This window comes from Callithrix jacchus, chromosome 22 (assembly GCF_049354715.1).
Source record: "Callithrix jacchus isolate 240 chromosome 22, calJac240_pri, whole genome shotgun sequence".
In the NCBI taxonomy this organism is placed as follows: Eukaryota; Metazoa; Chordata; class Mammalia; order Primates; family Cebidae; genus Callithrix; species Callithrix jacchus.
Genome location: NC_133523.1, coordinates 32,430,878 through 32,458,222, shown reverse-complemented (window position 1 = coordinate 32,458,222; position 27,345 = coordinate 32,430,878). Strand labels below are relative to the sequence as shown.

General features: G+C 45.1%; 2 protein-coding genes across 53 annotated transcripts in view; one reads left to right on the top strand and one right to left on the bottom strand.

Moving 5' to 3' along the window:
• ZNF850 (zinc finger protein 850) overlaps positions 1-27,345 on the bottom strand; it is a 67,529-nt gene that overhangs the window by 4,840 nt on the left and 35,344 nt on the right. The window contains exons 1-5 of one of the 4 annotated variants that reach the window (XM_035286764.3): positions 11,106-11,185; positions 9,326-9,437; positions 3,845-3,925; positions 3,220-3,346; positions 2,250-2,345 (exon numbers count right to left, since the gene is read on the bottom strand). In XM_035286764.3, coding sequence (XP_035142655.1) covers positions 2,250-2,345; positions 3,220-3,346; positions 3,845-3,856 — 235 coding nt within the window. In that variant the 5' untranslated portion in view covers positions 3,857-3,925; positions 9,326-9,437; positions 11,106-11,185. Of the gene's footprint in view, positions 1-2,249; positions 2,346-3,219; positions 3,347-3,844; positions 3,926-9,325; positions 9,438-10,730; positions 10,967-11,105; positions 11,186-27,345 lie in introns of those variants that run through there. The other 3 variants (XM_054250324.2, XM_035286765.3, XM_035286763.3) reach the window with 3 other exon arrangements.
• LOC118150274 (uncharacterized) overlaps positions 9,432-27,345 on the top strand; it is a 31,980-nt gene continuing 14,066 nt past the window's right edge. For 19 of the 49 annotated variants that reach the window (XR_013530783.1, XR_013530779.1, XM_078359182.1 and 16 more), the window contains exon 1: positions 25,906-26,147. Coding sequence is in view for 12 of the 49 variants with exons in the window: in XM_078359182.1 (XP_078215308.1) it covers positions 25,993-26,147 (155 nt within the window). In the remaining 37 variants the exon portion in view is untranslated. Of the gene's footprint in view, positions 11,686-23,436; positions 24,573-25,720; positions 26,148-27,345 lie in introns of those variants that run through there. The other 30 variants (XR_013530771.1, XR_013530773.1, XR_013530769.1 and 27 more) reach the window with 6 other exon arrangements.

Below are 27,345 nucleotides of genomic sequence, written 5' to 3'. Positions count from 1 at the left end.
TAGCTTTTCTGTAAATCTATACTAAAACCTAAAGTTTACTTTTTTAAAGTGAGAAAGTAACATTTCATTAGCAAAAAGGCCAAGCAAATTTTTGTAAAAGACACAAATGGGGGTCTAAAAATTAACACATGAATAATTGAAACTCAAAATTCAATGAATGAATTTGAATTGGCAATGTAAGGCTGCAATCTTGATTTTTAAAAAATACTTTCCATCTTCATCTGTTGAAGTCTTAGAAACAACCAGTCCAGCAGCAATGAACATGCTAATGACAGATGACAGATTTTACTGTCTCTAAATACCATCTTTTACTACCCAGAACCTGGGCTCCTTGGAGCATCTTGGGATTGGGACAGAAAGTGTTCATTATGTACATTGAAAAAGCTGGCATATTAAAAAAGCAAAGAAGCTATTCAAGACTCTTAGGGTCATGTCAAATAGACTCAGGAAACATTGTGAAGAGTGTCCTATTGGCCTGTTGGGACAAGTTGAGCATGAATTCAAGAATAATAACTGCAATCATTGTAATGTAATTACCATAATCACATCAAATATTTTTAAAATCTGTGTGTTCATAAGGACAGTTTTAAAATTACCCAGTAATTTTTGGGGATGAGATGAGGAATGGTTGCTAACATCACAAAAAGAGCAACAACCAGACATGTGCTTCTTGATGAAATACACAATAGTTTATAGGAAATAAAGGAATAAAGGGAAGGGAGATACATGTTAAACAACAGGTGATCCAGTTTCTTCAACATATAAATTTCAAGGAGAAAAGGAGAGAGAAAGAAATCAACAACAAAACCTCGCCAGAATGGTTTAATAATTGGAAACCCAAAAGGAAGGTTAACAGTCATAAAGAAAAGTCAAAGATCTCATTGGCCTTCCTGAAAGTAATACTGAAAGAACAGGGATCAAACCATATTCAAGATGGAATAGCTAAAATTTATTCAGAAGTGATGAGATTTTTCTTAAAAAAATCTGAGTCAGGTACCATGAGTGCCATGGATGGTAAAATTTACAAGTTCTACAGGGCCAGGCACGGTGGCACATGTCTGTAATCTCAGCACTTTGGTAGTCTGAGGCAGGTGGATCGCTTGAGGTCTGGAGTTCAAGACCGGCCTGGTCAACATGGCAAAACCACAAGGTTACTAAAAATGCAAAATAAGGCAGTCATGGTGGTGCACGCCTGAATTCTCAACTACTCAAAAAAAAAAAAAAGTGAATGAGGCTCTGTGCGGCAGCTCACACCTGTAATCGCAGTACTTTGGGAGGCTAAGGCAGGTTGATCACTTGAGGTCAGGAGTTCGAGACCAGCCTGGCCAACATGGTAAAACCCTGTCTCTACTAAAAATACAAAAATTAGCTGGGCCTGCTGGCATGCACTTGTAATCCCAGCTACTCAGGAGGCTGAGGCAGGAGAATTGCTTGAACCCAGGAGGCGAAAGTTGCAGTGAGCCAAGATTGTGCCACTGCACCCAGCCTGGGTGACAGAGTAAGACATCGTCTCAAAAAAATTAAGAAAAAGAAAAAGTGAATGAATATCAATTGATGCATGTAATGGCTACATCAAAGGAAAATTAGCTAAGACAAGACAAGACAAAAAGTCAAGGATCAGTATGAAAAATAAATATATCTTAAAAGATTGAAAAAAAATATATGAGCTTAAGTTTCAAAGGGAAAGAAGTAGCTCTAAGATACAAGAAAAAGTATGGCTCCTGAAGAAGGAAACTATTCTTTGAAATCGGAAGAAATTATGACAAGAGGTGGAGGTAAAAGGGGGTTCTTGGCTGGGCACAGTGACTCACACCTGTAATCCCAGCACTTTGGGAGGCCAGAGCAGGTGGATCACCTGAGGTCAGGAGTTCGAGGCCAGCCTAGCCAACATGGTGAAACCCCATCTCTACTCAAAATACAAAAATTAGCTGGGTTTGGTGGTGGGAGCCTATGATGCCAGTTCCTCCAGAGGCTGAGGCAGGAGAATCGCTTCAATCCAGGGGCAGAAGTTGCAGTAAGCCAAGATTATGCCACTGTACTCCAGCCTGGGCAACTGAGCAAGACTCACTCTCAAAGAAATTTAAAAAGTTGGGGGTGGTTATCTCGACTTTTTTCCATGTCTTAGGCCACAATGCTTGGATGGGACTTTGTGGAAGAGATTCCTCCATAAATATTTTTATGGTGCTACCCCTCTGACGGGCTGGATTCTAAATAGCAGTGCCTTCCCCAGCTGCTCAGTCCTTACTCACCTGGGCACCATCCTCCCAAGATGTCCCTTGAAACCATCCAGGGCTCTTTCCCTTGCTCCAGTAAGGAAATCACATCAGGCTTTGGGATGGAGAGACCTGTTTATAAGAAGTAAGATGGTCAGGCATGGTGGCTCACTTCCATAATCCCAGCACTGTGGGAGGCCAAGGTGGGTGGATTGCTTGAGGTCAGGAGTTCAAGGCCAGTCTGACCAACATGGTGAAATCCTGTCTCAACTAAAAATATAAAATTTAGCCGGGTGTGGTGGCGGTTGCCTGTAATCCCAGCTACTTGGGAGGCTGAGGCAGGAGAATTACTTGAACTTGAGAGACTAAGGTTGCAGTAAACCGAGACTGTGCCACTGCACTCCAGCCTGGGTGACAGAGTGAGACTTCGTCTCAAAAAAAAAAAAGAAAACTAAGTAAGTAAGACATACTCTGGCTGTTACTGAATTCAGAGTTATTCCCTTAATTCTCGTGAAGGACTAGAGGAAGGTGTAAAGGTCTGAAGCATGGAGAAGATGGACGGACCACAGAGGGCTGCCCATCTCTTAATCTGCAAAACACAAAACAATACCCTAGGCAACAGGTAAAAATTCACCCATACAATTGAAAGGTGCATCCAGCTGGGCGTGGTGGCTCACACCTGTAATCCCAGCACTTTGCGGGGCCGAGGTGGGCTGATCACCTGAGGTTGGGAGTTCAAGACCAGTCTGACCAACATGGAGAAACCCTGTCTCTACTAAAAATACAAAATTAGCTGAGCATGGTAGCACATGCCTATAATCCCAGCTACACAGGAGGCTGAGGCAGGAGAATCGCTTGAACCTGGGAGGTGAAGGTTGCAGTGAGCCAGGACTGCATCATTGCACAAGAGCCTGAGCAACAAGAGTGGAACTCCATCTCAAAAAAAGAAAGAAAAAAAAAAGGTGCAGCCAAAATTCATGAGTTATTTAGGGATAGACATCCTTACCTAGTGAGAGCAGGCTGCTGTAGTTCTCCATCATTACATCTCTGTATAAGTCCTTCTGAGCAGGATTCAGGCACTCCCATTCCTCCTGAGAGAAGTCTATAGACAGATCCTGGAACATGACCAACCCCTGAAATGACAAACACATGCAGCACTGTTGAAATTAAAGGAAAAGTTTTTATTTATTATTATTATTAATTTAATTTTTTTTTTTGAGCCGGAGTTTTGCTATTGTTTACTGAGGCTGGAGTGCAATGGCACGATCTCGGCTCACCGCAACCTCCGCCTCCTGGGTTCAGGCAATTCTCCTGCCTCAGCCTCCTGAGTAGCTGGGATTACAGGCACGCACCACCGTGCCCAGCTAATTTTTTGTATTTGTAGTAGAGACGGGGTTTCACCATGTTGACCAGGATGGTCTCGATCTCTTGACCTTGTGATCCACCCGCCTCAGCCTCCCAAAGTGTTGGGATTACAGGCGTGAGCCACCGCGCCCGGCCAAGGAAAGGTTTTTAAGATGAAGGAGGAGATGGAAAGGGTGCTGAAGGTTGGAGAGAATATTATACTGAGCAGACTGGCGAGGCTGAGAGTGGGGAAGAGTAAAAACATTAGTGTAACTTCAACAAAGTACCTCCATGTTCATGGATCTTCCTGTTGCTGCCAGCAAACCTCCTTCATAGAATGGGACATTCCCAATATTCCATGGTTTGTGCTGGGAATGAATGAAACAGATTGATATATTATTTCCCAAATAAATGAAATAGAGTAGAAAAGCACACAGCAAGCTGTAGGCCTAGCAAAGCTGAAAGAATATTTCAGTCAACATCTGATATGCAAATTACTATTTACAACAAACTTAATAAACAGGCACTCCTCCCTTCCCATTTTCTTTCTTTTTTTTGCCCTCTTTTTTTGTTTTTGTTTTGAGACAGGGTCTCCTTCTGTTGCCCAGGCTGGAGTGCAGTGGCGCAATCACAGCTCACTGCAAGCCTCAACCTTCCAGGCTCAGGTGATCCTCCTATCTCAGACTCTGTGTTAGCTTAGACTATAGGCATGCGCCACCATACCTAGCTAGTTTTTTGTATTTTTAGTATAAACAAGGTTTTGCCATTTCCTCAGGCTGCTCTCAAACTCCTGAGCTCAAGCAGTCCACCTGCTTTGGCCTCCCAAAGTGATAGGATTAGAGGCATGAGCCACCACACGCAGCCTTTTCTCATTTCCTAAAGGAAGACAAGATCTTTCAAAAATATCTACAAAAAGCTTAAAAACCTCTGTTGCACTTTGATAATTAGAACTTTGATAAAATAGTATAGATAGTACTTTGATAATTAAATGTATATTGGCTAGGTGTGATAATTCACACCTGTAGTCACAGCACTGTGGGAGGCCAAGGCAGGTGAATTGCTTGAGCTTAGGTGTTCAAGACCAACCTGGGCAACATGGCAAAACCCCATCTCTAAAAATATATATATAATATACAAATTAGCCAGATGTGGTGGCATACGCCTGTAGTCCCAGCTACTTGGAAGACTGAGGTGGGAGAATGGCTTAAGCCCAGGAGGCTGAGGCTGCAGTTAGCTGTGAGACTGCCACTCCACTCTAGCCTAGGCAGCAGAGCAAGATCCTGTCTCAAAAAAAAAAAAAAAAAAAAAGGTGGTTATCTTGGTAGGAATAAACTGGACACAGGTCAGACAAGAGTTACAAGGGTATACTGTGAGACACCTGGTCACGGGTCAAACATTTGAGCATCAGGCTGTGGGTCAGGAAAGAAATGTCCTGAGAAAGGCAACTGTAAAGGCCTACAAGCCCCTTCCTTAGAGCCCCATTAGGGCGAGGCTAGAGTTCATAGTCATTCTCCTGAAAGAGACCTCAAGATCCAATTAGAAGAAAACTATAATATTTAAAGAAGCCATTTTCCAAAGCGAAGTTCAAAGAAAAATATATAGTCTTCCTTTGGATATAAAACAAAATCTCAAGATACGCCAAAACTATTTTGCTTTTACTGAATAATATTTGTGCACATGTGTTGTTACTTTGGCTGCAAGTGGCTAACAAGCTCTGATTTTCTTTCCTTTTTTTTTTATTTTGAGACAGAGTCTTGCTCTGTCACCCAGGCTGGAGTGCAATGGCCTTATCTCAGCTCACAGTAACCTCAGCCTCCCGAGTAGCTGTAATTACAGGCATCCACTACCATGCCTGGCTAATTTTTATATTTTTAGTAGAGACAGGATTTCACTATGTTGCTGAGGCTGGTCTCGAACTCCTGGCCTCAAGTGATCCACCCACCTTGGCGTGCAAAGTACTTGGATTACAGGCGTGAGCCATGCTGCCCAGCCAACTCTGATTTTCTAACTTTCCCCATGTATTAGGGTCACACTGGGAAAAAACAGGTTAGAGCCATTGGAGCCGCGTGTACAAATGTGCAGTAGCTTTGCTAGCAACACTGCTGCTTGCTTTGGCTCTTAGGACAGATGAGTTCAGCACTTGTCTACCCTTGCTCTAGCTGTCACTGTGTCCCCCCAACAGATGCACAATCATTTCACTCTGTTAGTTCACTTTGGATATCCTACCATTAGATTAAAACCAGCAAGCCAAAAAGCGTACTTGAGGAAATGCATTCACATCCACAGTGTTTTCATAGGGTCAGTATCATGTACACAGGACAGGACTGTGGTTGCAGGGGGCAGAATGAAGTGTCATCCTTAACTGGCCATCCAATGTCATCAGCATGAACAGGAGGACTTTATCGGATATTATCTGATGTTTTCTAAATATTACCTTACAAATCCTCCTTTATTTATAACTTAAGGACAGGGACCCTTTAAAGGGACCCTATAAAGTTTTAAAACTTTATATATCCTCAAGTAAAGGTTTTTCATATTAAATCCATTAATAATATCTAGTGGCTGACCTGGAAATTCCATTTCTAGGCACTTATCCAAGAATTTTTTTTTTTGAGACAAGTCTCAATCTGTGGCCCACACTAGCGTGCAGTGAAGTGATCATAGCTCACTGTAACCTCTGCCTCCTGGGTTCAAGCGATTCTTGTGCCTCAGCCACCCAAGTAGCTGGGAATACAGCACATACCACCACACCTGGCTTTTTTTTTTTTTTGGTATTTTTGGTAGAGACATGGTTTCACCATGTTGGCCAGGCTGGCCTCAAACTTCTGGCCTCAAGCGATCCATCCAACTTGGGCCTCCCAAAGTGTTGGGATCACAGGCATGAGCCACCGAGCCAAGCCAGAGAATTTTGAAAGTATGAAGTTGTATGCAGAAGAATGTTTCTCAAAGACAAAAATAAAAAAATCTGAAACTAATGTCTTGTTGGTTGATGTATAATACAATACTTTGTAATAGGAAAGACATGCAACATTGAGGGAGGCAGGCAAAAAAAAAAAAAAGAAAAAGAAAATTACTATTAGGACTTAAAGCTATTTCTCCCTGTCTGTTTTCCATATGCAGAACAATGCATATGTGACCACAGTACACATATAATTTTGAAATATGTCCTTCACAGTTTGATTTTTTTCTTGTCATCATAAACACATGGCATTTAAATGTCCACCAATTTTATTCCACAGGTTGAGGGCTCAGTCCCCAAAACTTCTTACCTTTCAGACACCAGTCACAAGTCCCAGCCTCTGGAACTTCTGACTGATGAGATTGATTTGTGGTTCCTACAACCCTCTCTTTAGGTTCAATTATTTGCTAGAATAGAATGGCTCGGCTGGGTGCGGTGGCTCACGCCTGTAATCCCAGCACTTTGGGAAGCCGAGGCAGATGGATTGCGAGGTCAAGAGATCGAGACCATCCTGGTCAACAAGGTGAAACCCCGTCTCTACTAAACATACAAAAAATTAGCTGGGCATGGTGGCGCGTGCCTGTAATCCCAGCTACTCAGGAGGCTGAGGCAGGAGAATTGCCTGAACCCAGGAGGCGGAGATTGCCATGCGCCGAGATTGTGCCATTGCACTCCAGCCTGGGTAACAAGAGCGAAACTCTGTCTCAGAAAAAAAAAAAAGAAAAAAGAAAAAAAAAGAATGGCTCATAAGTCTCAGAGAAACACATTTACTGGCTGATTATAAGGATATTCCAAAGGATACAAATGAAGAGACGCCTAGGGTGAGCTATGGGGGAAGGGGCACAGAGCTTCCATGCCCTCCCTGGGCACGACCCTCCAAGAGCCTCCATGTGTTCAGCTCTCTGGAAGCTCTCCAAATACATTCTTTTTGGGTTTGTACAAAAAGCTTCATTACATAGGCATGATTGATTAAACCATTGGCCACTTGCCATCAACTTATTCCGCAGTCCCTTCCACTCCCCAGGGGTGGGAGGGTAGGGCTGAAAGTCCGAACCATCTAATCCTGCCTTGGTCTTTCTGATGACCAGCCCCCATCAAAGCGATTGGTCAGCCACGAACATATAAAAAGCCAAAGGCCAAAGGCTCACTGTAACCTCTGCCTCCTGGGTTCAAGCAATTCTCCTATTTCAGCCTCCTAAGTAGCTGAGATTACAGGCACGTGCCACCATGCCCGGCTAATTTTTTGTTGTATTTTTAGAAGAGACAAAGTGTCACTGTGTTGACCAGACTGGTCTTGAATTCCCGACCTCATGATGTGCCCAGCTTGGCCTCCCAAAGTGCTGGTATTATAGGCGTGAGCCACTGCACCCAGCCCTGAGGATTTAATGTGATACAGATGTGGACACTGGCCCAAGCTTTTATGCACCAATGACAAGGCAAACCTCTGGTCCTATTGGTACAAACTATTGATCAAGCCCCCAATCTCATTCCTATCCCTAAAATAGCAAAGTAAAAGATCTTGTCACCTATTTGGATGAGATTGACACCATCCCATAAACTGCATGGCTTTCAATCCCAGGGCTATGGTGTGTGATGCTACATAGAATATGCACTAATCTTCTCTTCAGTAATTGAGTTGTTGGGATAAAGGCTCTTGTCTTTGCCTCACTAGGCCAGCAGAGATCTTAAAAGGAGACTCTGCACACAGGATAAACAGCCAAATTAATACGAAGGTAGACAGGACATATAGGACACCCAGTCTTTAACCCCAGGGCCTCCATTATATAGTTCAGTGGGAAGTACAGGTCTTTCCAATGGGCTTGTGGTAGGCTGGGATTGTCAGAAAAGGGAGAAAAAATGTTCTGAAAACAACAACTTAAGGGAAGAAAGAAAAAACCACCTGCTCAGCGTGCTGACTCACGTTTCTTACCCCTTTGGGAGGCCGAGGCAGCAGATCACTTGAGGTCAGAAGTTTCAGACCAGCCTAGCCAACATAGTGACACTCTGTCTCTACTAAAAATACAAAAAAATTAGCCAGGCGTGGTGGCATGTGCCTGTAGTTGCAGCTACTCGAAAGACTGAGGCACACGAACTGCTTGAACCTGGGGGTAGGGACAGAGCTTGCAGTGAGCCAAGACTGTGCCACTGTACTGCTGCCTAGGCAACAGAGCAAGGCTCTGTCTCTAAAAAGAAAAAAAGAAAAAGAAAAACCCCAAAGCACTTTGAGCTTGAGCTTGGTCTTCAGGTGCTCAGCAACCATTCCTTCCTCTTTCTCTTTGTAACAGAACTGTTCAAAGAAACTAAGCTGGGTGGAGTGGCTCACGCCTATAATCCCAGCACTTCGGGAGGCCAAGGAAGGCGGATCGCTTGAGTCCAGGAATTTGAGACTAGCCTGGGCAATATGGCAAAATCTCTACAAGAAATGCCAAAATAAGTCAGGTGTGGTGGCCTGCGCCTATACTCCCAGCTGCTCTGGAGGCTGAGGTGGGAGGATGGCTTGACTTGGGAAGGCAGAGGTTGCAGTGAGCCGAGATCACGTCATTGCATTCTAGCCTGTGAGAGAGAAAGAGCCAAAACTTGACTTAAAAAAAAAAATTATACTAGCATGGTGGTACATGCATGTGGTCCTAGCTACTCAGGAGGCTGAGTTGGGAAAATCACTTGAGCCCAGGAGGTCCAGGCTACTGAACTCCAGCCTGGGTGACAGAGTGAGACCCTATCTCAGAAAATAAATAGAAATAGAAATAAGGTGGGTTTTTTTTTTTTTCTTTTTTGAAGAAAAAAAAAAAGAAACTGGTAAGACACTTACCTTATTTTGAAACCCCAACGGGCCAGGTTGGAATGCCCCACCTTTCAAGCCTGAGACTCCCACACATCATGCAGGCAGAATGTCAGGGAAGACCAGAGAGTCCAGCACAGTCCTGTAATTACAGGAAAGGGCCAGAATCTATCCTGAGCTCACAGATGTCTCCTGGGAACAGAGTGGTGAAGTCACACCTGCACAATCACAGCACACCCCCCCCGCCCCCCGTGCACACACAGTTGCTGTGCCAGGTCACGGGGTCATTCATAATCCTGCAGACACACCAAGAGTGTTAGTCTCGCCAGTGCACCACAATGTAGCAGTCTCTCCTTGTTCCCGGCATCGCCTGGAATTCTTTCTCTCAGGGCCGAGAAAATTAAGGAGTGTGGATACAAAGGATGAGGTTGGAGCGGAATTTTAATAAGCAAAAGAAGAAAGCTCTCCGTAGCAGAGAGGGGACCAGAAAGAAGGTTGCCAACTTAGGAGGCTGAATCTGGGGTTTTCATGAACCGGGAAGGGGAGGAATGTGCTTACTGGTCTGCGGGCTGTCTTGGAGAAAGCACTACTCAGCTTGGCCCTGGGACCTTAGCCCGGGACCAGACAAAGGCTGAAATGAAAGTCTGGCCCAGGACTGATCAAGGGCTGAAGTGAAAGCTTGGCCCAGGGCCAATCAGGGGCGGAAGTGAAAGCTTGGCTGGGAGGAATCAGGGACTGAAGTGATAATTCGTAGAGGCTCAGCTCACAGTCCAAAGCATGTCCAAAGAAGGGAAGTGGCCACTGGAGCCTGTTAGTCCAAGCTGCAGTTTTGGAAGCCCCCGCCATTTCACAGACCCTGGTCAGAGGGAAACATTCCACGGGGGTTCGGGCTGTGAGAAATATCCTCCCCAACCGCCTGACTTCCTTATCGCATGCTGCTGGGCAAAGGCCCAAAAAACATCCTTATCAATCTCCCAGGCAACAAGCCATAACCGTGCAGATCCCTCCTACCCAGGCCTGTAACAACTCCAGTCTGTTAGGGGCAGTGGTCTCTGGCATTTAGCTGGTCCCCGCCATTGAGCTGCCAACTGTCTCTGTTTTTAACCCTCGCCTTCCCTTCAAAACCTAACAGAGCCCACCGTGTACATGCCCACGAAAGAAGCGACTATTTCCTGGAAGCCCGCTGGTCACACGAAGGACAAAGGCGTTTCTATGCTGGGCCTCTGTCCCTTATCAGTGCAGCTGAGGAATGTCTTTAGGACAACCCCCTGTGCTAGTTTTCCTTATCTGTGCCTGCAGCCTGATTTTTCAAGCAGTTTCTGTTTAAAGGCGTTTTACCAAGAACCCACCCACCCTAACTGCCTGTTTTTTTTTTTCTCTCTCAAGGGGACACACAAAGTCCCAATCGCACACATACCTCCCCATATCCACTTACCCATTGCCTCACGGCCATCACACTCTCCTCTCACACACACCAAGGGGCCACGCAAGTTGCACCTGCACAGCCACAGACCTCCAACTCACGCGCACACGGTACTGCACACACACGCAGTAACGCACCCACCCCGGGACACGCAGCCCCAACCACGCAGTCAGCAGATCTCCACATGCGCACGCACAGCGCGGCTCGTCCAGGATACACTCAAACATTCCGGGTGCGCAGTTACAAGCGCCCACCTGATCACCCAGAGTCAGCATCACACAGCCACAGTCACAGACCACGAAGACCCACGGCAACCATCGCGATCACACACGCAAACTCCTCTCCTCATCCCTCCACACACAAAAGGACGGGAGCCGGATTCCTCACCCTCAGCTTTCTCTAGTTCCGGTTGGGGACAGCCTGGCCAAGTTGCTCCAGACTCCAGGCGGCGGCGGCGAAATGAGCACAGCCAACGGTCCCGCCAGCTGGCTAAGAGGAAGCCTAAATCTCGCGAGACTTCTCGCGGCCTGCGCTATCCTCTGGGAAATGTAGTGCAGAACCCTACTGCGGGCTTCCCTACTCCTCTCATCGCCAAGCCGGGCTTGTTTCCATGTACCGCTCCTCTGCACCGAGGATCGCGAGCCCTCATGCCTAGCGGCTCGCTATGGGGCCGGCTCATCCGCTAGAGTGGCCAGGCCTGATTATCCCTGGCAGCTCGATTATCTGAGGTACGGCACAAGAAAACGTGCTTCTGGTTCTCGGCGGAAGTAGCTCCGAACAGTGACCCGATGGGAAATGTAGTCCAGGGGCAGAGACGCGGTCAAACTAGCCACGATGCGAGCCTAGGAATTCTTCGCTTCAAGCCTGGTCCTAGCTGTTAGTTTGGAACTCACGCACCCAGATGCTAACTCGCCCTCAGAATGCAGAGGGACTGAAACACTGAGGGGACATTTCAATCTGTATATGGGTGAGTCCAGGGATCGGTCTGCACTGCGCTGAGGGTGAAGGTGAAGGTGAAATCTGATGGTCGCGTTCTGGATCGGGTGGAGGAAGCGGCAGGAAAGGAATCAAAATCGTGGCCTGAATGAGCTTGTGTGCGGATGCCCTCTGGGAACGGGTCTTGGTCGACGAGGGCCCGAAGTTGCTGCGTTGTGGTCGCAGGTTTGAGTGGAAGCTGTGTGAGTGTCAATGTGGGTTGCCTGTTTGGGAGACCAGGATTGTATCTTTGAATCAGGTAGTAACCTTGGAGCCAGGCATTTGTAAAATGATAATAAAAGGGGATTATTTGGGAGCATCGATTTTATCTGGAGGTTGAGAGGAGAGGGGAAAAAAAACCCTAATATCTGATAAACGACATAGATTTTTTTTTTTTTTGAGACGGAGTTTCGCTCTTGTTACCCAGGCTGGAGTGCAATGGCGTGGTCTCGGCTCACCGCAACCTCCGCCTCCTGGGTTCAGGCAATTCTCCTGCCTCAGCCTCCTGAGTAGCTGGGATTACAGGCACGTGCCACCATGCCCAGCTAATTTTTTGTATTTTTTGTAGAGACGGGGTTTCACCATGTTGACCAGGATGGTCTCGATCTCTTGACCTCGTGATCCACCCACCTCCCAAAGTGCTGGGATTAAGGCGTGAGCCACCGCACCCGGCCCACAACATAGATTTTTATGTTAAAACAGTCATATTTATTATGGACTAGAATGTAAATCCAACATGCCTTTTAAAGCAAGAAAGAAGATTTCAAAGTAATTTGTTGTTATGAGATCTGTGCTTTTATCTTATCTCAGACTCCTAATAATAGGCACATACACTCCTATGTACATTTAATGAAACTACTAAAATATTTGGATTTAAATCTTCTACCTTGCTATTTGTTTTCTGTATCCTACTTGTTCATGACTTTGACATTTTCAAAGAATCCAGGTTATTTTGTTTTTCGTGGTGGTGAGTTTTGCTTGAGTTTTGTTTTTTGGTTTTAGGTTTTATTTTTGGAGACAGGGCTTTGCTTTATCACTTGGGCTGGAATACAATGGCGCCATGATAGCTAGACATATACCAGATGCAACCTCATTCCTGAGCTCAAGTGATCCTCTTGCTTCAGCCTCCTGAGTAGCTGGGACTACAGGCCTGCACCACCACACCCCGATAATTTTTTATTTTTTGTAGAGATAGGGTGTTGCTGTGTTGCCCAGTGTTATCTCAAACTCTTGAGCTCAAGAGATCCTCCCACTTCTGCCGCCCAAAGTACTAGAATTACAGGCATGACCCCCAGTGCCAGGACAACTAGTTTGTAGAGTGTTTTTCAGTTTGGGTGTACCTCATCTTTATACATCTTTGGCAGGAATACCACATAAGTAATGCGGTTTATCTCATCAGGAGACACACAGTGTCAATGTGTTCCATTCTTGATGATGTTAACTTTTATTACTTACTCAAAATAATGTCTATGAGGTTTCACCACTGTAGAGTGAATAGATGAATATGTGGGATTCATCAATGAATAAGTAAAAGGAAGCCAACTGGCAAAAGAACTGCGTTGGGAGGATGGCTTGAGCCTGGGAGGTCCAGGCTGTAGTGAGCTGTGATAGCACCACTGCACTCCAGCCTGGGTGACACAGCAAGACCCTGTCACAAAAAAAATTAAATGAACAAATAAATGTCCAGCTCCTGATCATCTCAGGAATTTCCTGTGCCTCTTTGTTATATTGGGGCACTGGTTTCCTGAAACTTACGTCTTTTTTGTTTTTTGTTTAGCATCTCATTTTTGTGAAAAACATCCTTGTTTTGTTTAGCACTTTGACAAAGGTTAATTTGGGACAAAACCTTGGGACTTTTTTAAGTCTGACAATGTCTTTATTCTACCTCTTTTGTATGATACCTCAACTGGGTTTGAAATTTTAGATTGAATGTAGTTTTCATTTAGAATTTTCAATTATATAACATTGTCTGCTAGCTTACAGTATTTATTTTTAAATATAATGACAATTTGATTTGTGTTGTGTTACTTTCTTTCTCTTTTAAAGCATTTAAAGACCAGGCTCAGTGACTCTTGCTTGTAATTCCAGAACTTTGGGAGTCTGAGGCAGGAGGATTGCTTGAGCTCAGGAGTTCAAAAGCAGCCTGGACAACATAAGGAGACCCTGTTTTTATAAAAATAAAAATAGGCCAGGTGCAGTGGCTCACACCTATAATCCCAGTACTTTGGGAGGCTGCAGATCCTCTGAAGTTACGAGTTTGAGACCAGCCTGATCAACATGGTGAAACTCTATCTCTACTAAAAATACAAAAATTAGCCGAGTGTGGTGGTGCATGCCTGTAATCCCAGCTACTTGGAAGGCTGAGGCAGAAGAATTGCTTGAACCCAGAAGGCGGAGGTTACAGTGAGCTGAGATTATGTCACTGCACTTCCGCCTGGGCAAAAGAGAGAGCCTCTATCCCAAAAAGAAAAAAAATTGTGGAATAGAGCTACTACAAATACAAAATATTAGTTAGGTGAGGGGGCATGCACCTGTGGTCTTAGCTACTCAGGAGGCTGAGGCAGAAGAATCGCTTGAACCCAGGTGGCTGTGGTTGCAGTGAGCTGAGATTATGCCACTGCACTCCAGCCTGGGAGACGGAGTAAGAATCTGTCTCAATAATAATGATAATAATAATAATAATTAAAAAAAAAAACATTTAAAATCGTCTCTTCATATTAGTTCTAGGAAATTTCACAGTAATGTGTTTTGGTGTGGGTCTTGTTTCTGTCACTGAGTGAAAGATGTGGCTCACATTTGTAATCCCAGCAATTTGGGAGGCAGAGGTGGGTGGATCACTTGAGGTCAGGAGTTCAAGACCAGCCTGGCCCACATGGTGAAACCCCATCACTACTAAAAATACAAAAGTTCCAAAATTAGCTGGGCGTGGTGGTACAAGGTACTCAGCAGACCTTTGTATTAATATTTTGAAGACTCATCTGTGTTTCTAGAAATCACCTTTGTTTGTTCTGTGAGGCTTTCTTCCATTCATTTTTCTCTTTCTTTCTGAAATTCCTTTTAATTGGATGTTATTATTTCTGATTTCATCTGGTAGTTCTGTCATTTTTTATCACCTTTTCTTTTATACTCTATGTTTTTTCCCTACAACTAGCTGATTTCTCATCCTAATCCTCATATCTGCTACTAAGTTTTATAAAAAATAGCTGTCTTGGGGCTGGGAGCAGTGGCTCATGCCTGTATTCCCAGCACTTTGGGAGGCTGAGATGGGCAGATCACTAGGTCAGGAGATCGAGATCAGCCTGACCAACATGGTGAAACCCCATCTCTACTAAAAGTACAAAAATTCTCTGGGTGTGGTGGTGCATGCCTGTAGTCCCAGCCACTTGGGAGGCTGAGGCAGGAGAATCGCTTGAATCCTGGGGGCGGAGTTTGCAGTGAGCCAAGATTGCACCGCTGCACTCCAGCCTGGTGACAGAGCGAGATTCCAGCTCAAAAAAAAAGAAAAAAGAAAAAGAAAGTGGCCGTCTTATTTTTCCTTTTCTTTTCTTTCTGAGACAGAATATTACTTGTATTACTTATTTTTTATTTTTCAAGAGCAGCTTTTGTAGTACTGTTATTGGTTAACTTGATATAATATCTTCTTTTTTTTTTTTTTTTTTGAGACCGAGTCTTGTCCTGTCACCCAGGCTGGAGTGCAGTGGAACCATATCAGCTCACTACAACCTCTGTCTCCTGAGTTAAAGTGATTCTCCTGCCTCAGCCTCCCAAGTAGCTGGGACTGCAGGCATGTGCCACCATGCTCAGCTAATTTTGGAACTTTTATATTTTTAGTAGAAACAGGGTTTCACCCTGTTGGCCAGACTGGTCTTGAACTCCTGACCTCAAGTGATCCACCCGCCTCGGCCACTCAAAGTGCTGAGATTACAGCTATGAGCCACTATGCCCAGCCACACACTGTCTATTTTCTCGTCATTTATAGCACTGTTTTGCAACAGACTTGTTGGAATCACACATTTGTAACTATCCTCTTATTGTTGTTTGAGATAGCATTTTGCTCTGTAGCCCAGGCTGGAGTGCAATGGTGCACTCATAGCTCACTGCAGCCTCAACCTCCTGGGCTCAGGTGATTCTCCCACTTCAGCCTCTTCAGTAGCCGGGACCACAGGTATGTGCCACCACACCCAGCTCATTTTTTTTTTATAGATAGAGGGTTTCACCATCTCCAGGCTGGTGTTGAACTCCTAGGCTCAAGCAGTCTGACTGCCTCAGCCTCCTAAAGTGCTGAGATTACAAGTGTGAGCCACTGTGCCCAGCCTTACTATATTATTATTAAATAATGTTACATGCAGTGTCTTTGCAGAGAGAATTAAGTTTTTCAGAGACTGACTTTGCTCATTTCCTGATTTGTTCATTTTAATTCAAAGAGTAAAAGCTTTAGAAAGGCAGGAGGATCACTTGACTCCAGGAATTCAAGACCAGCCTGGGCAACAAAGTAAGACCCCATCTATTAAAAAAATAATAAAATAAAATTAACTAGGCCTTGACTCACACCTGTAATTCCAGCATTTTGGGAGGCCAAGGTGGGAAGATCACCTAAGGTCAGGAGTTGGAGACCAGCCTGGCCAACATGGTGAAACCCTGTCTGTACTAAAAATACAAAAATTAGCTGGGCGTGGTGTTGGACACCTGTAATCCCAGCTACTCAAGAGGCTGAAGCAGGAGAATTGCTTGAACCCAGGAGGTGGAGGTTGCAGTGAGCCTAGATCAAGCCATTGCACTCCAGCCTGGGTAACAACAGCGAAACTTTGTCTCAAAAAAACAAAAAAAAAGAAAGAAAGAAGCTGTTTTGAATTAAATGGGGTTTTCAATAAAACCGGAGGCTACAGGCTGGGCGCAGTGGCTCAAGCCTGTAATCCCAGCACTTTGGGAGGCAGAGGTGGGTGGATCACGAGGTCAAGAGATCGAGACCATCCGGTCAAGAAGGTGAAACCCCATCTCTACTAAAAATACAAAAATTAGCTGGGCATGGTGGCGCGTGCCTGTAGTCCCAGCTACTCAGGAGGCTGAGGCAGGAGAATTTTTTATTCAACCCAGGAGGCGGAGGTTGCGGCCAGCCGAGATAGTGCCATTGCACTCCAGTCTGGGTAACAAGAGCGAAACTTTGTCTCAAAAAAAAAAAAAAAGAAAGAAAGAAGCTGTTTTGAATTAAATGGGGTTTTCAATAAAACCGTAGGCTAGAGGCTGGGCACGGTGGCTCAAGCCTGTAATCCCAGCACTTTAGGAGGCCGAGGTGGGTGGATCACGAGGTCAAGAGATCGAAACCATCCTGGTCAACGTGGTGAAACCCTGTCTCTACTAAAAATACAAAAAAAAATTAGCTGGGCATGGTGGCGCGCGCCTGTGGTCCCAGCTGCGCGGGAGGCTGAGGCAGGAGAATTGCTTGAACCTAGGAGGTGGAGGTTGCAGTGAGCTGAGATCGCGCCATTGCACTCCAGCCTGAGTAACAACAGCGAAACTCCGTCTCAAAAAAAAAAAACCATAGGCTAGGCTGGGTGCAGTGGCTCACGCCTGCAATCCTAGCACTTTGGGAGGGTGAGGCCGTTGGATTGTCTGAGCTCAGGAGTTCTAGACCAGCCTGGGCAATGGGGTGAAACCCTGTCTCTACTAAAATACACGAAATTAGCTGGGCAGGCAGCGTTTGGCTGTAGTCCCAGCTACTCAGGAGGCTGAGGCAGGAGATTGCTAGAACCCGGGAAGTGGAGGTTACAGTGAGCCAATATCATGCCACTGCACTCCAGCCTGAGCTACAAGAGTGAGACTCCATCAGTCAAACAACCCGTAAGCTAGATACTCATTCAGAAGTACTGAACAACATTTTTCTTTTTTAACACTTGACACAATTAATGTTCAATTGAATTACTTTCATAATATAAACTATTTTACATAATTCCCAAAGCACTGAGGATTAATCGTAAATACCACAAGGCAGCCAAAAAAGGCATCTCATAAAACTTTGGGATACAGCATTCAATCCAGAAAAAGTCTTCTGATTATAGCCATCAATTTGCCATCATTTTGTAGCACTGATCTTGCATAGATTTTTTTTTTTTTTGAGACGGAGGCTTGCTCTGATGCCCAGGCTGAAGTGCAGTGGTGTAATTTCAGCTCACTGCAACCTCCCCCTCCTGGGTTTAACTGATTCTCCTGCTTCAGCCTCCCATGTAGCTGGGATGACAGGCATGTGCCACCACTCCTGGTAATTTTTTTTGTATTTTTAGTTGAAACTGGGTTTTACCACGTTGGCCAGGCTGGCCTTAAACTCCCAACCTTCAATGATCCGTCCTTTTTGCCCTCCCAAAGTGCTGAGATTACAGGCATGAGCCACCATGCACAGCCTGACCTCGCATAGACTTTTTTTATCTTCCATGAAATGATTAATGCTGCCTATAAGACTTGAGAGAAATTAAATACCAAGGAGTAAAATTTTATACAATAGGCCGGGCATGACGGCTCACAGCTGTAATTCCAGTACTTTGTTAGGCGGCAGATCCCTTGAGGCCAGGAGTTCTAGACCAGCCTGGCCAACATGCTGAAACTCGTCTCTACTAAAAATACAAAAATTAGCCGAGTGTGGTGGTGCGTGCCTGTAATCCCAGCTACTTGGGAGGCTGAGGCAGGAGAATAGCTTGAACCTGGGAGGCAGAAGCTGCAGTGAGCCAAGATCACACCACTGCATGCTAGCCTGGCTGACAGAGCAAGCCTCTGTCTCAAAAAGAATTTTTGTGTGGAATAGAGGTGAGCTTTAGAAGGCCACAGACACATTGCAACAACTATAATTCATTTTACCTTCAATAATCAATGTCACCCTCTTTGGGGCAATATCACTTCCATTAAAGAAGGATTGGCCAGGCACAGTGGCTTATGCCTGTAATCCTAGCACTTTGGGAGGCCGGGGGGTGCAGATCGTCTGAGGTCAGGAGTTCCAGACCAGCCTGGCCTATGTGACAAAACCCCATCTCTACTAAAAATAGAAAAATTAGCCAGGCATAATGGCATGTGCCTGTAGACCCAGCTACTCAGGTGGATGAGGCAGGAGAATCGCTTGACCCCAGGAGGTGGAGGTTGCAGTGAGCTGAGATCGCACCACTGTACTCCAGCCTGAGTGAGAGAGTAAGACCCTGTCTCAAAAAAAAGGAATGCTTCCATAAGGCTAAATAAATATGCAAGTTGGGTATGTGTGTTAGTATATATACAATACATTTTCGAGGTCTTCCCACTAAGTGGGCCTAGAAGCAATGACACACCAGTGGCAATGAACACACCTGTCACCCTGATCTTGGTGATTTTGTTTTTGTTTTGTTTTTAAGTTAGAGATGGGGGGATCTCACTGTGTTGTCCAAGCTGGTCTCTGACTCCTGACTTCAAGGAATCCTGCTGCCTCTACCTCCCAAAGTGTTGAGATTACAGGCGTGAGCCACCTCACCCAGCCCAAGATTTTGGTGCTTTGTAAATAATATTCTTCAATATAAAAAGCCAAGGACTCTTGAATAAATGGTTTATTCTACATCTGGGTCAGGGAAAATACAAGATGAATCAAAACATTTTATGGTGCCAGAAAGTTGGTAATTAGTCCCGTGCCCCAACCCCCGGGTAAAGGCATGTCATAAATAGAACACAGGAGCCAACCTAAAGGAACTCCCAAGGCCAACGTTCTTATTCTTTTTGGTATCATAACCACATACACGTCCAATTGTGCATATGCTACGCTCTCTACAAAGGTGCAGTTTGTATCTGACTCATCTCTGTCTCCAGCTCCTAGGGACATAGCTGGTACTCAGTTAAATGCTGGGCACCTCCTGGCTACTCAGGAGTACCAGTAATACTCAGGAGTAACTGCTGGGGAACAGACATAGAAGTCCAAGGACCATGAGGAACATTCATTTTCATCTACCACAAACAGATACACAACTCATCTGACCCTTGGTTTTATTCATTCATTCACATGTTCATTCTTTAATTTGTGAAGTACTTGTAAATGTCAGTACACACTTGACAATGTAGTGGATGCTGGAAATTCAGCAGTATCCATTTAGTTTCCTTACAAGATCCATGGAATGAAGTATGTACTATGGTCAAGGTCAGCACATGGTTCTAGGAAAAGCCAGAGGAGAAATAGCTCATTTCTGGAAAAGGTGATATCTGAGAGGAAAAACTGTTTTCAAATAGAAGTGAACAAGACTGCTAAAATAAGCACTACTCCGGAGTGTGGTAATGAGCAGGGACATCTGAGTAGGATGGAGGTAAAGGTCACTGGGATTAATAAGGCCTTGAGGACCTGGGTGCCGTGGCTCATGCCTGTCATCCCTGCACTTTGGGAGGCTGAGGCGTGCGAATCACTTCAGCCCAGGAGTTCAAGACCAGCCTGGGCCACCTAGGGAGACCTGTGTCTACAAAATAAATTATTGGGACATGGCGGCACATGCCTGTGGTCCCAGCTACTCATAAGTGTGAGGTGGGAGGGTCACTTGGACCCCGGAGGTCAAGGCTGCAGTGAGCTGTGATCATGCAACTGCAGTGCAGCTTGGGTGACAGAGGTGAGACCCTGCCTCAATAATAATAATAATAATTAATAAATAAGGCTGGGCACGGTGGCTCACGCCTGTAATCCCAGCACTTTGGGAGGCCGAGGCGGGTGGATCACGAGGTCAAGAGATCGAGACCATCCCGGTCAACATGGTGAAACCCTGTCTCTACTAAAAATACAAAAAATTAGCTGGGCATGGTGGCGCGTGCCTGTAATCCCAGCTACTTGGGAGGCTGAGGCAGAAGAATTGCCTGAACCCAGGAGGCGGAGGTTGCGGTGAGCCGAGATCGCACCATTGCACTCCAGCCTGGGTAACAAGAGCGAAACTCCGTTTCAAAAATAATAATAATAATAAATAAATAAAGTATTGGTACTCTACAACAAAAGCATTGCACTGCCACCCATGTAGACAGTGAATTGACTCAGAATCACAAATACTTGTATTGGGAACCTGGGTGAAGAAGTCAAGCCCTCGGAAGAGTGCCAGCTCATCGTCTGGGAATGGAAATATTAGGAGTGTTGGGGCATGAATAGTACTGTATAGAATTCCAATTCATTTGAAAATACGTTACACAGACTATCACAAACCAGCAAACAAGTTGTATGTAGTTTTCTTTGTTTGTTTTGGTTTGGGTTGGGTTTTTTGAGACAGAGTCTTACTCTGTCACCCGGGCTGGAGTGCAGTGGCAGGATCTCGGCTTACTGCAACCTCCACTTCCCGGGTCCAAGTGATTCTCGTGCCTCAGCCTCTGGAGTAGCTGGGACCGCAGGCGTGGGCCACGATGCTCAGCTAATTTTTGTATTTTCAGTAGACACAGAGTTTTGCCGGGTTGGCCAGGCTAGTCTCAAACTCCTGGGTTCAAGCAGTGCCCCACCTCAGTTCCCCAAAGTGCTAGGAATACCTAGTGAATGCCCAGACAAAATTTTTTTCCTAAAAGCTGCATGTGTCTGTGGTGTCTAAGACTAAAAACAAAACCCAAAAGAAAAACCCAACCCCCACCCCCGCCAAAAAAAAAGCCCTCCACCAACCCACATTTCACATGAGGCCTGCTTGAGAAGGGGCGCCTCTCCAGCCAGGACCAGGTAAAGGAGTCTGTGCACTTGGCCGGACCCAGAACACAACAGTGGCAGAGACCTGACAGCCACACTTGCTGACCCCTTAGAACCTCTACCATTGACACACAGATCAGGATGCATCACCTTGAGAGATGATACCACAAATCTGGCTGTCACAGATTGAGTCCACACTCTCTCATTGATTCCACACACATCCCATCCCTCATTACTGACCCTACATACCCACAATCGTTGATTCCATGCAGCTCATCACTATTCCAAAGACCACCCATCACTAATATACAGACCCTCATCTCTCACCCTAGGAACCTCACAGATTCCCCATCCCTGATTCCAAGATCTGTAGAACCTCATCTCTTCCTTACACAGACCTATCAATAAGAGGATACATTCCTGGGAGAGTGTATTGACCACACACATCCTTTGTGTGTGTGTTTGTGCTGATTAGGTGAACTTTAGCATTTTGGTAGCCAACAGTTTCTCAGTGCCTTTTCTTTTTCTTTCCTTTTCTTGTACATCTCTAAAGCCCTTACTCCAGTAAGTGTGGATTGCAATTTATTAATCCCTATCCCTTATTGATTCCTTATCATGCGTATTTGTTATTAATCATAATTTACAATGCTTACAACCCAGAGACACCAAAGACTCATAAGAAGAATTGCTGTGGGTTTTATTATTTTTGTTGTTGATGTTTCTGTAGATTATAAAAGTCATTCATTTGTATCAAGTCACCAACTGTATATTTTGTTTTATAAAAAAAAATTGTAATTAAAAAACTTCTTTCAGACAGGGTCTCACTCTGTCACCCAGGCCGGAGTGCAGTGGTATAATCATGGCCACTGCAGCCTCGACCTCCTGGGCTTGTGATCCTCCCAACTTAGCCTACCTAGTAGCTGAGACCATGGGCATGCACCAATATGCCCACCTAATTAAAATAAAAAATTGTAGAGCTGGGGTTTCACTATGTTGCAGAGATTGATCTTGAATTCCTGGACTCAACTGATCCTCCCACCTTGGCCTCCCAAAGTGTTGAGATTACAGGTGTGAGCCACTGCACCCAGCTGATAAAATCTTAAAAAGAGTAAAATACTTTGGGAAGTAATGTAAAATTTCTACTGAGATGATGCATCAGAAATTAAGGTACAGTAAAATGGTCCTAGAGCATTTGAAACGATGGAAAATAAATCTCGGGCTGGGTGCTGTGGCTCACACCTGTAATCCCAGCATTTTGGGAGGCCAAAGAGGGGGACTTACTTGAGGTCAGATGTTTGAGACCAGCCTGGCCAACACCGTGAAATGCCATCTCTACTAAAAATACAAAAATTAGCCATGTGTGGTGGCACATGCCTGTAATCCCAGCCACTAAGGTTGCTGAGGCACAAGAATCACTTGAGCACGGGAGGCGGAGGTTGCAGTGAGCGAAGATCATGCCACTGCACTCCAGCCGGGCAACAGAGGAAGACGCTGTCTCAAAAAAAAAAAAAAAAAAGAGTTAAAATCATGATTTCTTCATCAAGTGTAAAAATATGGGCTCTGGAGTAATAATACATAAAAAGACACAGGCACTATTTATTCTTTAAGTTTTATTAAGAAATATTAACATACCACAGAAGCCACCCATTTAAAGTGTAAAATTCAGTGGTTTTCAGTATATTTGCACAGTTGTGCAAACATCATGACAATAAATTTAAGATCATTTTCATTACCCCAAAGTAAGCCCCATATACATCCATTTCCCCCCAACTCCCCTAACTTTGGGCCACCACTAATCTACTTTCTGTCTCTGTGTATTGGTCTATTCTGGACATTTTATTTAAATAGAATTACATAATGTGGTCTTTTGTGACTGGCTTCTTTCACTTAGCTTAATAGTTTCAAGATTTATTTCATCTTGCATGTGCAGAGGGGTCACTGTACATGAGAATAAACCTGGGGGGTGTTTATTGATTGATTTTGAAACTTCGCTTCAAAATTGTAAAGGGGAAATGATTGGTTTCAAATAGAGGAAAAACCTATTCCGGCTAAAATCCTTTGTTTTCACCAGTTTGTAATGTGGGTTTTTTTGTTTTTTTTTTGAGACAGAGTTTCGCTCTTGTTACCTAGGCCGGAGTGCAATGAGCGATCTCGGCTCACCGAAACCTCTGCCTCCTGGATTCAAGCAATTCTCCTGCCTCAGCCTCCCGAGTAGCTGGGACTACAGGCACGCGCCACCATGCCCAGCTAATTTTTGTATTTTTAGTAGAGACGGGGTTTCACCATGTTGACCAGGATGGTCTCGATCTCTTGACCTCGTGATCCACCCCCCTCGGCCTCCCAAAGTGCTGGAATTATAGGCGTGAGTCACCGCGCCCAGCCAATGTGGGGTTTTATAGCAAAAAGCGGCAAGGTTTTTGTGCATATTTTCTGCAAATTCTCCCTGGGATTTCAGAACAGTCACAAAATGTGGAGGTATGGGCTTCTGGACTCTGGCTGAAGATGTGAGTCCAGGAGAACTCAGATCCCAGGGTAGGCAGAGAAAAAAACGGCAAGAATGCCAGCAGAACCCTTTGAAATCGAAAATTTAAAATGTTCCCTCCAAAAGGAGGCCCAGATAACCACACGAAAGAGGAGTTTGTTGAGCCGGTCAGTCGCGATTGTCCAATAGCAAGATGCAGACAGGCTGGGAAAGAAGGAAGTGTATTTCTGCAACCGCTTACATGGAGAAGTGCCAAGTAACTCGCCAGACCAACTCAAAATAGCACATTTTTTCCCCTAGTGCTTATATATGTCGCAAGCTCCATGCTTCGTGTGGGATTGCACCTACAAGCAGGAGTGTTTCATTCAATCAACATCCAGTCTTTAACAAGGGTCCAGGGTCTGGAAAGATTTCTCCAGAGTCTTGGAAAATTTCTGTATCTTAACGCAGGTTGAGGTGAATGTGTAAGAATGATATTATTATTCGATCAGATCTTAGGGTCTGAGAAAACCCAGACGGGGTCTTCATGGGTTTTTTGCATTCCATCCCTCATACTCAGGCACCAGTTTCTCCAATTCTTTAACGTTTAACTTATGCAGTCATCAAAATTATAATAAGCGGTTAGTGGAAACTGTTCTGGTTGCTAATGGTAACCTGTGATGCCCTACCACACTGAAATCAGAACTGAAGCCCACTAAAGAACACTGAAAATGCCTGTAAACACTGACTTTACTGACAAGTCAATTAAATTACAGAAAAGCGAGTTCACGAGTTCACGCTGCCTCTCTGCTCTGTCCTCCGGAATTGCTAAAGACGTGCAAATTGCCCTAGGCTCAGTTTTGCAAAGACTGAGCCCGTAAGTGAAAGCATTTGTGTGATTTCCTGCATTAATGTTTCCTTTGTCCATTTCCTATTTATTTATTTATTTTGAGACGGAGTTTCGCTTTTCGTGCCCAGGCTGGTGCAAAGGCGCAGTCTCGGCTCACTGCAACCTCCGCCTCCCGGGTAAAAATGATTCACCTGTCTAAGCCTCCCAAGTATCTGGGATTACAGGCATGCACCACCGTGCCCGGCTAATTTTTGTATTTTTAGTAGAGACGGGGTTTCACCATGTTGGCTGGACAGGTCTCGAACTCCTAATCTCAAGTGATCCGCCTGTCTCGGCCTCCCAAAGTGCTAGAATTACAGGCGTAAGCCACCACGAACAGCCCCATTTCCTTTATTTCGTTTAATTTTTTTGAGACATAGTTTCGCTCTTGCCTCCCAGGCTGGAGGGTAATGGCGCCATCTCGGCTCACTGTAACCTCCGCTTCCCAAGTTAAAGCGATTCTCCTGCATCACCCTCCCGAGTAGCTGGGACTACAGGCGCACGCCACCCCACGCCTGGCTACATTTCCTTTATTTTATTTTTTATAATTTATTAGCCTGTTTGTTGATAACAAGACTGGCGGTGCACACGGTTGCGTCTCGGTGTTCACCGGGCGGCGGCGGTCATGGACCAGGTGGGAGGGTCTCCAGCGCTTGGTGCAAATCTCCAAGTAAGTTGGGAAACGGCACCAAGGGTGATTGTAGTTTTGGTTTGGCGAGGCGGGTGGGCGATCCAGCGCAGAAAGCGGAAGAAAGCTTGTGTTTTTGAGGCGGAGTCTCGCTGTTGTCACCCAGGCTGGAATGCAGTGGCGCGATCTCGATTCACCGCAACCTCCGCCTCCCGGGTTCAACGATTCTCCTGCCTCAGCCTACGGAGTAGGCCTTGCTACTTTTTTGTATTTTTAGTAGAGACGAGGTTTCATCCTGTTAGCCAGGATGGTCTAGATTTCCTGACCTCGTGATCCACCCGACTGGGTCTCCTAAAGTGTTGGAATTACAGAAGCGAGCCACCGCCTGAACCGAAAACATTTGCTGTGCTCATAGGCCGGTCGGCCCCAAGCGCTTCTTATTGGCTAATGTGGAGCGAAACTACACATCCATTGGCTACAAGATCCGTCTATTTGAGGCTGACTGCGAGCGTCCTGCGTTCTGTGTTGCCGGAAAACGGATTGTCCGCCTAGTAACAGCTGATAACGTTTCCCATTGGTCATCGTTTCCGGAAGTCCGGCGCGTGCTGTATTTGCAGATGGTGTCCAGATTCACAGTGGGAAGCTGATTCCGCAGGCTTGGGCTGTTCGACCAAGCACCCGCCGAATATGGGACTCTGGAGGGTCAGCGATGTGGAGTCCTCGCCTGGAGCGTCCGCGGCTGGGAAATCGACCATCCCCGCGGGGGTAACTGGGACTCGGGCTCCGTCTGTGCCCTTTCCCGCCAGCGCACCAGACTCTTGGGCGCCTGCACTGCAGCTGAGGTAGTTTCCCGACCTCGGACCCGTAGTGTCTCGAGTTTAAAGGTCTGCATGTAGGCAAGCATGAAAGAAAAAAAAAAGGGAAAGAAAGAAAAAAAACCCGGAGCTTTTCAGCCCCTTTAAGTAAAACGACCTTTTAATTTTAGGCAGGTGTTTTGTTGCAGAACGCCTCGAGGGGAGGGAGTGACCGGCGGGTTGAGGTTTATTAAGTAAAATACGTTTCCTTATATTATGAAACGTTTCCTTATATTATGGCTTATATTATGTTTATAGTAAAGTACTCCAACCTTTAAAAACAATCTCGCTTTTTGCCAGTTTTATTATTTAGTGGAATATCTCTGATAAGGACCGCCAGCCAACATGGCTTCTTCTTCTTGTTGCTAATTACACTAGTTTTTAGTTTTGGTGGTTGTCCTAACAGCAGCAACTTCTTAGGCTTTAAAAAATGACATTTCTTCTGGGAAATTTCTGTAAAAGGCACAGCGAATTAGTTTGGAATTGTTTTAAAGGAAATAAGTTCCTGGTTTTGATATATCAGTAGTAGCATTGTCCCCAATGTCTTTAAAGTCTCATTTTTCGGGCACGTATATAGAGTAACTTTTGTGAAAGAAACAGCCAGTTAAGGAGATTTGGGGATTTCCTTTATGAACGATAATCCTGGTTTTGATTTTATATATATATATATATATATATATATATATATATATATATATATATAGTGGTAATGACAGTACCTTCCTAGCTCCTTAAAAATGCTAGTTGGTCAGTCTCTTACTTCCATAGGATTTATGTCATAGGTGTCAATGAGACACCTCCTGTAGGCTCCAGGTCCCTGTCTTCATGAGGTGTGAAGATTCGGTGCTTTATAAAACAGCCCTCACATTCTTCATGGGCCTTGTCCTTAATTCTCAGCACCCCTCTGCTTCTGATGTTGTACCTAAGATGAAGTTTTCATGGCTGTGTGAGACCTCTAGAAGTTCCCAGCAGTAGCCACTAATGTTTCCTCTTGATATTTCCCCATATCTTAATACTGACCCTCAGTCCATTACTCAGATGGGTGTCCTTTTCCTGGATGTCTGCAAACTGAGACAGGCTTTAACCCTAACCCTGACCCTGACCTCTCTGCTGAGCTACTGTTTTTTCCTCTCTTGTCTACAGTAGCGTTGGTAACCCCCAGTTCTTTCATGAGCAACCTTGATGC